We start from the raw sequence: 12,410 nt of genomic DNA on the forward strand, positions 1-12,410 counted from the left end.
TTCCGACTCTTCCCCGTTCCTGTCCGGAGCAAGAGCAGAGGAGACGTTGAAGGAACTGTTCGCCGATAGGCCACGAAAATGGGAAGATCTCTATGAGGAATGCTGTCGCAATATGTGCACATTAATCGACCTGTCCATGTATTGCGCTTAACTGTACTTAAGCACTTATCCGGAAATCAGTAATCCTTCTCCGCTTTACCCCTTGATCACCATGCAACCGAATAAACCCAGACATAAGTGCATATATCCATATACTCATACACATATACATTTCATATGTACAATACATGTTCGGAAAGTTTACTAGTTGCATCATGACTCATGCTGGGAACTGATTTCATAATAACGTTTCATAATAATTATGTATTATATTTACGTAATTTTTGCGAAGAAACTGATTCTCTTGACGTATGATCGTGTGCGGTGATTCTTTTGTTCGCGATTTCCTTCCGAAAAACGAAAAGGCAGCGAAGAGAAGGCAAAACTTAAGAAAATGAAAGAAAAGTAGTCTTAAAAAAATGAAATATAAAAACATCAGACATCCTAGAAATGCTCTTTACATTAATCGTTATAATATTGTTCAATATTAATTATAATAATATTTAAATAAGTATTATTATATTTCTCGAAAATTAAAAATGACTTTTTTGTGAGAATACTTTATATGCTGTAATAATGTGACATCTATTATGTAGATATATTGTTATAAAATAATAATTAATAGATATTAATTATTATAAAATAATAATTAATATATATTAATTATTATAAAATAATAATTAATATAATATTGATTAATATAAAATAATTTAAAAATAAATCTATTTATCCGATTTAAGTTTTTTTCCATTTTTAACTCTCGATATTTATTTAAATATTTTACAAATTCAAATATGTTTTGAACAATTCTTTCTTCTCTTACTCTGCCTTTTATATCATCATAAATCAATTAAAATTTTTGAAATTTCGGACAATGTATTAGCACTATACGTGGAAAACAACATTTTAATCAAAATTGTTTTACTTGAATTGTTAATTATTTAATAAATTGATGGTATAATAACTTGAACCGCACAGGTATTGTTAAAATTTCATTTTCTTTCTGTAAATATAATCCTTTCGTTATAAATGTGTGCAGTTATCAAGAGCTCTGGATTACGATTTCTAAATAAGCTATAATACACAATCGAGAATGTCTGAAAGGATAGATTAACGATTTCTCGAAAACACATCAAATTGCAGTCAAATTAAATATTTATAGCTTATAATTGTATGTGACATTTGTCGTACCGTTTATGGTCAAAAAAAGCAGTCAGACTACATTTTGTGGATCAGTCTACGAAAGTTAAATCGTAGTAAAGAATTACACGTGTTACACAAATCATGAACCATAATATCCAATTAATATCCATTTTATCGAATTTTGCATTTTACAATATTCCTTGGGTGTTCCAAGCTGTTCCAACGTATTATCTATATATATGATAAAGATTTTAATATACTTATTTAGATAATAATAATATGTATGCAATGTGGAGGCATATGTTATGTGACCTATGATTATGCATGGTATAAACTGAAACAGAATTAAGTCAGAAGTCTGACGAAGATGATTCGCGCCAAAAGACCTCTCTATATTACAGGAAAAATATTTCCAATGACATTATCCATGTTTTGTACAGTAAGATAGCTACTTAAATATTCGCGCAATTTTATAGAATATTAGATTATAATGTTTCTTAAAAATATATATTTTATATGTACATATCTTATAAGCATTCATTTGTATCTCTTATATTTTGCTTTCAGCTAATCAGATGGTTGTATATCCTGCTGTAGTACTGCTCGCTAATTAATGATTTTTGGACATTGACTTGAATATAATCTCCGACAGACAACAGCATTTAATTAATGCATCAAACTGTTTAATTCATGTATTCACGTGACAAAGTGGTATCGCTATAATTCGAACAAAATAAATTCTCATGTGTATAATCAATTGCAATAAATAATCATATTTATATTATTGAGAGAATATTTTAAATTTTATCAAAACTGTCTTATATATTATTCAAGCTGTTTAATTAATTTAGAATCTCAATAAATTGTAGAGACATGCATTTAAAATGTTTCAAATTAATAATATTGTCTCTTTACATATACATATATACATATTTAATATAGCAATTTATATGTTGAAATTGTTAATAAGTTATTATTTATTCACATATTATATCGATCGCACTTGAACTGTCAATAAAAATCTGTCAATAAACATCATCTCTCGCACACTCCATTATGTTATTATAACAATTTATATCTTGATGTAAACACGTAGATACGTATACACTATTAAAAATATAATTATATATAATTTATATAATTATTAATATAATTATATATAATTTCATTAAAATTTAAACGAAATTTCATTGTAGATAAAAAATTAAAGAAGTATTTTGAAGTTTCAATTTTAAGATAATATTAGTAGTTGAAAAAATATTTTTATTTTCATTTTCTTTGCTTTCAAAAAAAAGAAATTATTATTTATTTTTAAATTTATTCTTAAAATTATGTAGTTTTGATAATCTGCCGCTCGATGAAAAAAATTAACTCGAAAAATTTAAATTAAATTCCATAAACAACAAAATGAATTTTTAAAATTCTCCTACGATTTCTTTGGTCAGGTGTTAAATGAAATGATGTTTTAAAACTAAACGGTTTTCTTTTACACACATATTCATTCTATTTTGTTAATTTTTATAATGATCTTAGTATTTCGTATTGTCATCTTTCGTTGATAAAAACTCTGTCATCAAAACTATATCATTCAAATGTGTCGCTTGCAAAACTGTGATGTCGATTAATTCTTTATATTTTTAAAGTTCGTTTAATAAAAGAGAGACGCGTCTCAGTTAAGTTTCCGAAAATTCAAATTGTTGAAAAAAAGTAAGTTCAGCGAGAAAAGAGATATGGGAGGATAAATTAATAATAAACGTCAGAAAAATTGGAGGCCGTTGCATCTATTATTTATAAAGTATTTAACGATGTTACAGGAGGGCTATACTAATTCGATTCTTCGAATTACGGTTTGACACGCGTAAAAAAGACACGGCGAACATTGGTGTTTGAAATATTTATGCACATGTCCGTACTTTACAGCTCAATAAAGTTCGTGAGTTTCAGAACTTTTGCCATGGACATGCGTAATTGTTGTATCGTAAAAAGTGAGGGAGAAATGCTAAATTCATAAAAAAGTATCAGTCTGCATTTAGCTTCCGACATGGACGATTCTAAGACACTGGCATACACAGGTCTTTATATTTTTATTCATTTTCACATATTTTTCATATATTATTCTTCTTTTTTATATTCATATATTATTCTTCTTTCTTATATTTTTCATATATTTTTCATATATTGTTATTATTAAACTCTGTGTAAACTCTCTGTCGTATAATAGACAAAGGTATATTTTAGGTAAAGTTGAGATTTAAATTAACATGGGGCTTCATCTAATATTTTTATATAGCATTATTATAAAAAGTTGATGACATATATATATATATATATATATATATATATATATATATATTATAAATTATATAATCTGACATATTATTTTTTTGACATTAATAAATGAATAAAAAATTTTTTTTAAAATTAAGTGGTCAAAAGATTTGCAGGCGATAATTACTTTAATATATCTCATTTTTTTATATGTGAAATTCTACACATTTTCCCGTCTTAAATTATCATCAATTATTCGGGCAATTAATCGGGCAATTATTCCGGGAAGGAAGAAATTGTTGCAAATAACGCGCGATTTAAGAAATAAAATGAATTTACATAGACTTAGATTGGGCGATCGGAATAAATCGAATTTCTCTGAAGATCCTTGGTCTCTGGCCGGACGATAAGTTAAGTCATTGGCAAAAATTTTTCGCAAATCTACGCGCCTTCATTATCTTTATCACGATGTTTATCACATCGGTTATACCCGGGATGTTAGCATTGTTGAGGGTCTGGGGTGACATTGTGGCGATGGCAGACAATCTGCAGATCGCTCTACCATTTTCGGTGACTGTCTTGAAATTTGTTATTATGTGGTTCCGCAAAGGAGGTAAGTCGACATGAATATGATAGTTTATTTTATTCGGTAGATTTACTTTATCTATTTTTTCTTAAGAGTATTGCAACTTCATCCGTAAATTTTGAAATTTCCTCTCCGAAGATCTTGTACCGATCATAAACATGATCGTGAACGATTGGATCAAAACGAAGACAGTGCAAGAACGAGATACCATGATAAAGCAAGCGAAAATCGCGAAAGCGATCGTTATGTTCGGATGTATCATGATGAGTTTCGCATCTGTCGCTCTCATCATTCCACCTTGCTTTGGATACTCTATACGATATCTGACGAATCTCACGGATGGTGCGAAGCCGTTGCTGTTGCAAACCTATTACCTTCGTGACATGACAGAGAGCCCATATTACGAAATCGCGTTCGTCGCTCAAGCAACGTCGATCATAATGGCCGCGATTTCTTACACGGGCATCGATAATTTTTTGGGTCTACTTGTATTTCATATCTGCGCTCAGCTGGATATTCTCAAAGTACGATTGCTTAATTTGAACGATTTCAAAAGCTTCAGCACCGGATTATCCTTCAATATTGAGGATCATCTACGTCTCATTAGGTTGTTCTTTAAATTCTCTGCGTTTAAAAGCTCTGTAATTTATACACTTATATATAAAGATTTAAATATTATATTGAGGTTCTTATATAATATTTATATAATTTTTTAAAAAACTCGAACGTGTTCATTAAAAATATTCTAATAATATTTTTATTATCACATTATTTATATAATTAGCCGTAATAAATATATAAACCTATAACAAATAGATTATATATTGTGCATTTTTATATTAAATAAATGATACGGATTCAGACGACATCGTTATTTGTTAAAAACTCAATATAAATATATACACTTCATATCGCAGTTTCACGTAATACGTATGATAAATTTAATATGTATCGAAAATTTTAACGTCAAAAAATAGATTCTCATATATACAGTACTTTTGTATTATGTTAGATAAATGCATCGTTTGCAGCCGTTTTTAGACACATATTATACATCTTATTGTTAGAAATATGCCTTTAAGATATTGCTTTTATTTAAAATTGTTTATTTAAAATTACTCCATGTTACATTATGCGATATCTTATATCGTAGATCCGTTGATGTCATCGACAACACGTTCAACTTGATGCTTCTGGCATTGTTAGTGTATTTCGCTATGTTATTTTGCGTTCAAGGATTTCTATTAGTTACCGTAAGTTGCCGAAAAAGAGAAGAGCTATCCTTTCGAACATTGTATAATCCCAGATAGTATAAAATCTCCATCGCTACAATTTTTTGTTGCAACGGAAACGAAAACGCGACATGAAAAGACCATCTTAGTCGTGACATTCCTCTCAATTCTCCGTAAATAATATATATACATTTCTGGAAAAATTAGATTATTAAAATAAATTTGATAAACATCGAGAAATTGCGCAGAAAATCACACATATTAATGCATGTCTATAGATCATTGACGGAGTTAACGGAGATATTTCCTTTATGCGAATAAGTTGGCTCATTTCGATTCTCATTAATACATTCGTTCACATGTGCCTGTACTGTGTGGTCGGAGAGATTCTTATAGCCAAAGTAAGTATGTAAACATAAGTATGTAAGTCTGATACACGTATAATTAGTACAATTAGTACCTTGATATATATCTTATATAACATTACACAGATCTACATAATAATTATCTACATAATAATTAACACAGATCTAAATATTTTCCGATTGTTGCAAATCAGAAAAATTTTAATACAAAAGATTTTTATTTTTTAACAAATTAATTCTCTCTTTTATAATATTTAATACTTTTTTAGTTTGATTTTTTTAATATTTTCAATTTATTCATTTTTTAAAGATTTTTATTTTTCATTTTGTAAAGATTTTTATTTTTTGAAAGATATGACAGTGCGTCTCCCTGTGACAGATTTATAATACTTATTTAGGCCGAAGGAGTGTATTATGCGGCGTACAACTATACGTGGTACTCACTGAAACCAAATGAAGCTAGAAACCTGTTGCTGATAATGATTCGTTCTGAAAAACCTCTTCTCATTACTGCGGGCAGAATATTTCCTATGACATTGTCTATGTTTTGCAGTGTAAGACATCCGTAATTCGTTCATATAAAATGTTCATATAAAGGCGGCTTTTACACAATAGAAATCTCTTTTTATTTTTTTTTCGTTTAATTTATAATTATTCATCATTGTTGTCACTGTGTACATGTATATGTTCATTCGTCACGTTTTCAGTTAATCAAGACGTCAGCTGGTTACATTTCCGTTCTGCTTGCTAATCGATAATAATTCTTTGCCTGATTCTATTGATCAAAAATTTAGACCATGAGCAATTAAAAAAAAAAGAGATTATATAACAAAAATAATCATTCTCATCGTCTCGATTTTCATTTGACGTTTATGTTATGTGATGGTTTAACATAAAGCAATCATTTTATTAAACGAAAAATTATACATTTATGTATATATGTCAATTAACAAAATAAAATAATCATAATTATGAAAATGTTTTTGATAATATATGATGCGCTCAAAAATGCTCTGCGTTAGCAAGATAGATGATATATTATACTTATACTTGTAATAATTTTAAAATTAATACTAAGATTATAATTTATAATCTTATATTTTATAATTTTATAATTTATACTATTTACTACAATTATACTATTATACTATTCATTATAATTTATACTATTTAAGAAGGAGAATACACTACTACTAGTATAATTTATATATGTATTATATAATTTAATTATTATTTGTAAATGTATATATAAGTTTTCATTATTATTTTTAAATATAAAAATATATATACTACACACATCAAATATTTCTTTCGATTCCTTTACATTTTGTATCTGTATATCCGTGTGTATCCGTGCTGTGTTTGTGGCATATAATAATAATAATTTCGCAGTGTAATATACAATTTCATCAGTTGTGCAGTTTGCGCGGTAGTTTTGTGTGCATATAATGCATTTGTGCATAAAGTGCATCCTTATATAAGTCAATATCGAGGATTGTCAATATCGAGTATTGAAAAATTATTCATATATATATGTATATGTATTATTCATACATTCATTCATTAAAGTGAATGTACTCATTCATAAAAGTGAATGTACTCATTCATTAATTCATTCATTACCGATTGAGAAAGAAGGGAGAGACTTCTGTCGAAAAACTGAAGAGTTATGTCCTCTTTCTCATCGCTTACATGATCTTGCGTCGTTCTCGTTTTGAGAGAGTGTTCCGGACAAGAGATTTAGGAAGCAAAAGTGAATTGAAAAATACAAGATAAAGAATATCTCTTTCTCCGAGGAATCAATTTATTAAAATGGCAAAGCACATATCAGATCCTGCAGCTGGATTCAGGCTCGAGTACGTTAAAACTGATTAATTAATAATAAACTTGCATGGTCGTTACATGCTAATTTTTATATTTATAATTTTTATATTTGTATCGTTCTTTTCAGAGATTTGATAGGCGAAGAGGGGGTTACCTTTGAAATTGGAGAGGATTATATTGGAGAAGACAATGACGACGAAGAATTTTCATTTTCTCCATTCGTACATTTCAGCAATGAGGAGATGTTAAACATGTTAAACATGAATGGTTTCGAAGATGAAAATGATGGAGATGATGAGAAAGGATCCGTATCCCTTTACGGTATGAGCTTCGAAAAGTTAAAAGCAAAGATGACAAGTTTGACTATAGATCAAAAAGTAAATCAGATTTTATTATTTTATTATTATTATTATTTTATTATTATTTATAAATTATTCTCTTTAGAAATTATTTTCTTTAGAAAAGAGAATAATAAGAGAATAATAAGAGGAGATATATAATATTTTTGATATATTGAAAATACGTAAATAAAATTAAATAAAACTAGATAAAACTTGCAAAAATATTTTTTAAAAAATCAAAGTGAAACGTAACCTTTTTGCATGTTTTAAAATGTAAACAATTTTACTTATGAAATTATGTTACGTTAGGTCATGAAATATGTGAAGCAAAAAGGTGTTGGAGAAGTTGTTCCTGCTAATGGTTAAATTACCTTTCATTACATTGGATATTTTGAAGACAGAGATGAACCTTTCGATTCAACTTATTCTTCTGGAAAACCAAGCACACTGCGTTTAGGCCAAGGATACATTATACCTGGTTTAGAGATCGGCATCAGTACTATGCAGAAGCATGAAATAGCAATATTTTTGATACATCCCGATCTTGCTTATAAAGCTTTTGGATGTCCACCACGTATTCCACCCAATGAGGAAGTGGTATTTGTAGTTCACTTAATTGATTACCTTGATGATGGTTCTGCAGATACTTATCAAAATCTTCAAACAGAAGAAAAGCAGTCTTTTAGACATATAAAAGAGCCAATGTTACATATGTTTGTGGCTGCTAAGGATACTTGTAGAAAGCTTAATTTCAAACGGGCAATACGAGAGTAAATAACATTATATTAAAGACTTTTGTATAAATGTAATATGGTCATATGTGTATAATATATTTTTTTTGTAGATATAAAAGAATTATTGACTGCTTAGAAAATGTACAATTGAAAGATAATTCAGAAGAAGAAGAAATGAATGAATTACTTTCAAGGGCTTATAGCAATCTTGGAATATGCTATAACAAAATAGACTTACCACGTCTTGCCTGTATGGCTTGTGGACGAGTACCAATACCAACAGCTAAAAGCTATTACAAGTATGGGAATATGTTAATTGATGTAATATTTATGAATTAATCGTATATTAAATTAATATCATGATTGAAATCATTTTTTCTTCTAGTTTTGGAAAAGCTTTATTGAATCTTGGAGAATATGATGAAGCAATGAAGAAATTGCGAAAAGCTTATACATTGGAACCAAGTAATGAAGAAATTGGAAAAGTAATTCAGCAAGTGAGTTGAAGATTTTTCAAAATATGTTTCTTCTAATATGTGTTAAAATAAGATATATTAATATCTTTTTTATAAACAGACAAATGTGAAACAGCGTCAATATTTGGAAATTGAGAAAAAATTATGGAAAAATTGTTTTAAGCCTGGAGAAAAACAAAAAATTAACGAATTTCGAAATGTCATGCGTGATTTTTGCGAAACCATTATCAGTGATAGTACTGTATCAAGACTTTCTCTTCCTGAAGGTCTTACAGAAGAAGAACTTCAACTTGTACGTGAAGAAGCTGCTGCATTAGGATTGAATGTTATTACAAATATAAGATATGGCAAAGAAATCGTCTATCTTCAAAAGAGCAAAGTATAAAATTAACTTCTTGTTTATTAAATTGCAACTATAAAATTCTTAACAATCCTTAACAATACTTAAAATACTATTTTAATAATGTTAATATTATTATTTTAAGATTTTTTTGATGAATTTTAAGCTTATTTTTTTATTACTTGGTGGATATGACAATTTAATGTTACAATTTTTCAATGAATTGCCAGGAAAATTTATAAGATAATTCATATGAGATAAATCTTGGCTCACTAAAAGAAAGTCGATTCCTAGTATTTTTCTCATAAAAATCCAATTCTTAATAATGTTGCAATTTTGCACTGTTGTATACTCTTAATAATTTTAGTATGCAATCATATACATTCCCAAAGATTAAGTATTAATTTTCTATCTTTATAATTTTGATAATTTTAGATGTTTTTTTAATACATGCTCTGTATGCTGAAAAAAGTATAATAATAAGGTTCTCCTCCTCCAGTAAGAAATACAGATCAAAGATAGGTCTATTAAATGTCTATTATACATTTATAGTTGTCTAGTAGCCATCTTTCCTATCATTTCTCACTGGGTCACAGATAAATAGATTGTAAAATAAAGTCTTTATATTGATAATATTTGTTTATTACATATAATTATCTATGAATATTAACTTTATATTAAATATTACTTTTTCTAATGCAAAGAAAATTAAATAAAACGACGTTTTTTACATAAGCAGCATTAAGGATATTTCATTATGATGTATGCCAAAATGGGAGTTTTGCCATCAAAAAAAATCAAATGACAATTGCCTAACATTAAAATATAAGTTAAATGATAAGTGTCTAATACAACTCGAATATTTTTATACTTTGTTTCTCTTTTACTATTAATAAAATATTTTTGCACAAATATAATTGTATTTTGTATTTATATTTGGCTGATCCTGAAATGTAAGATAGTAAATGAAACTATATCAATTTCCATATGTGGCATATATTGTTTCGATACATTTAAGTATAGAGTAAACAAACGCCGGAAGTTCGTGGAGCATCCTCATTATGTATTTCTTGTTCGGCATAATAAGATGTAATGGATCAAACGATATAAGGTTTCCGCTGATGTAACATCAAGGTATATAAGAAAAATTTCGCAACGCAATAATGTCAAAAAATAGTACAATGTTTCTTATTGCAACGTTCTTCATATCTTTGCTCCTAAGTAATCTGATTTTTTTCCATATCTAGTTTCAATTTTCTAATCGAAAATATAATGATTTACTTACAAATTAAGGTGAGAGTGTCGTCCACATTTTCATTATTTTTCAATCATGTTTTTTAGATGTACCTATTAATTCAGTTGATTTACCAAATCATCGACCATCGATTCAAAACTTTCAAGACTTCCGTCCCGAGGAAGGTCTCCTGGAGATCTTCCTGAACCCGACACCGGTCATTTCGAATGATCACGCGGTGATTGGCAGCATCATTGATTCGGATTTGAAAGCGGAGAATATAAATTATGAGCTTTACACCAAAGATAATAAAGAGCAATCTGTTTCTCTACGAGTGGGTGATAGTGCACAACTGAAAGAATCGCCGTTTAACTCTACATGGCCAACCAAGATCATTATTCACGGATGGGCAGAGAGCGGAAATACTTTCTGGATAAATAACATTCGACAAAATTATCTTAGTATCGGAGATTACAATGTAATCTGCGTAAATTGGTTCGCTGGTTCAACCAAGGAATATCTAACGTCTGCCAAAATTACTCGTCTGGTGAGCGATATTTTCGCGTATCTTACAAAAAAAATTAACAGATCAGTTAATGAAAAGAATTTTTAAAATTATAGTATATTTAAAAAATTTTTTAAATTATAATATATTTTAACGATGCTGCATAATCGCAAAATTTGTATCAATCACGTATTGGAATAGAGACAATTTTTTTAATGTACAGATTATAAGTACTATTGATAGATTAATTCACAATTAATTCATAATTAATTTATAAATTTATATTAAAAATTTATATTAAAACAAAAATTGATACATGGCAAAATTCTGGAAATTCCTTAACTCGAGTTATTCTAATATATCAACTTTTTACAAGAAATTGCACATATATATACACAAGATTTGTGTGTTTACAGGTAGGAGAATACATAGCTGCGTTTATAAAATTTCTCGGATCGGAGGTTCAAGTTTCCTACAGTGATATCCATGTACTGGGGCATAGTTTGGGTGCCCATGTAGCCGGGTACGTTGGTAATTATATGCGGGGAAGACTCGGTCGCATCACCGGACTTGATCCAGCTGGACCAGCCTTCGAGACACCTTATCTGAAAGACGCGGCTGAGCGGCTAGATTCCACAGACGCCGATTTCGTCGACATCATACACACCTGTGCCGGTAGTCTCGGCATCCTCAGACCCATCGGCCACGTGGATTTCTATCCGAACGGAGGAACATTCAGACAACCCGGATGTCCAGTACTTTCAGCCCGTACGTCGTATATAACATATTCGTAGCCTATATTTAAGCTGTATAATATGTGACAGAACTGATCCAATTTCTATTTTTAGAAACCTGTAGTCACAGTAGATCGCATGAATTTTTTGCCGAGTCTATCGTGCATCCTGACGGCTTTCCCGCTCTACGGTGCGCCAATTGGATAGATTTTCAGCTTGGTAAATGCAGCAATAATTCTACTGTGATGGGAGAATTTGTCAATACTAAAGCTCGGGGTACTTTTTACCTGGAAACCAACGCAGAACCGCTGTTTGGAAAAGGCGAGATATAAAAGGAAGTCGGTGGACATTTAGATAACGTAACTTTGCATGTCCACTTATGACACGTATATATATTTTATTACAATTATAGCAATATCGCAGAGAAACGTACAAAAGAGTATAGAAAGTATTTTACTTATATATACATATATATGTATCTATTACACAAATATGATTACGATATCTAGGAGGTAATAATAAAAAAAAC

General features: G+C 29.1%; 2 protein-coding genes and 1 pseudogene across 2 annotated transcripts; all 3 read left to right on the forward strand.

The window, feature by feature from the left end:
• Positions 1-3,283: 3,283 nt before the first annotated feature.
• LOC105259515 (odorant receptor 43a) lies at positions 3,284-6,494 on the forward strand. Its single transcript, XM_025411236.1, has 7 exons — positions 3,284-3,314; positions 3,854-4,123; positions 4,235-4,703; positions 5,250-5,349; positions 5,607-5,729; positions 6,092-6,247; positions 6,401-6,494. Exons 1-7 carry the CDS (start codon positions 3,284-3,286, stop codon positions 6,449-6,451), a joined length of 1,200 nt encoding a protein of 399 aa, XP_025267021.1. The 3' UTR covers positions 6,452-6,494.
• A 903-nt stretch (positions 6,495-7,397) lies between these two features.
• LOC109609789 lies at positions 7,398-9,534 on the forward strand (annotated as a pseudogene).
• A 1,022-nt stretch (positions 9,535-10,556) lies between these two features.
• LOC112638840 (pancreatic lipase-related protein 2-like) lies at positions 10,557-12,232 on the forward strand. The gene is made up of 4 exons (XM_025411234.1): positions 10,557-10,629; positions 10,750-11,189; positions 11,564-11,915; positions 11,996-12,232. Exons 1-4 carry the CDS (start codon positions 10,572-10,574, stop codon positions 12,211-12,213), a joined length of 1,068 nt encoding a protein of 355 aa, XP_025267019.1. The 5' UTR covers positions 10,557-10,571; the 3' UTR covers positions 12,214-12,232.
• The last annotated feature ends 178 nt before the right edge of the window (positions 12,233-12,410 follow it).

This window comes from Camponotus floridanus, unplaced genomic scaffold (genome assembly GCF_003227725.1).
Source record: "Camponotus floridanus strain SB8 unplaced genomic scaffold, Cflo_v7.5 scaffold384, whole genome shotgun sequence".
Taxonomy (NCBI): Eukaryota; Metazoa; Arthropoda; class Insecta; order Hymenoptera; family Formicidae; genus Camponotus; species Camponotus floridanus.

Excerpts from the sequence above, each read along its gene's own strand:
- LOC105259515 (XM_025411236.1), top strand. The coding sequence starts at position 3,284 with ATGGACGATTCTAAGACACTGGCATACACAG. Across the intron at positions 5,730-6,091 it reads GAGAGATTCTTATAGCCAAA|GCCGAAGGAGTGTATTATGC; the intron begins GTAAGTATGTAA and ends ATACTTATTTAG. Across the intron at positions 6,248-6,400 it reads CATTGTCTATGTTTTGCAGT|TTAATCAAGACGTCAGCTGG; the intron begins GTAAGACATCCG and ends TCACGTTTTCAG.
- LOC112638840 (XM_025411234.1), top strand. The coding sequence starts at position 10,572 with ATGTCAAAAAATAGTACAATGTTTCTTATTGCAACGTTCTTCATATCT. Across the intron at positions 10,630-10,749 it reads CTTCATATCTTTGCTCCTAA|ATGTACCTATTAATTCAGTT; the intron begins GTAATCTGATTT and ends CATGTTTTTTAG. Across the intron at positions 11,190-11,563 it reads CTGCCAAAATTACTCGTCTG|GTAGGAGAATACATAGCTGC; the intron begins GTGAGCGATATT and ends GTGTGTTTACAG.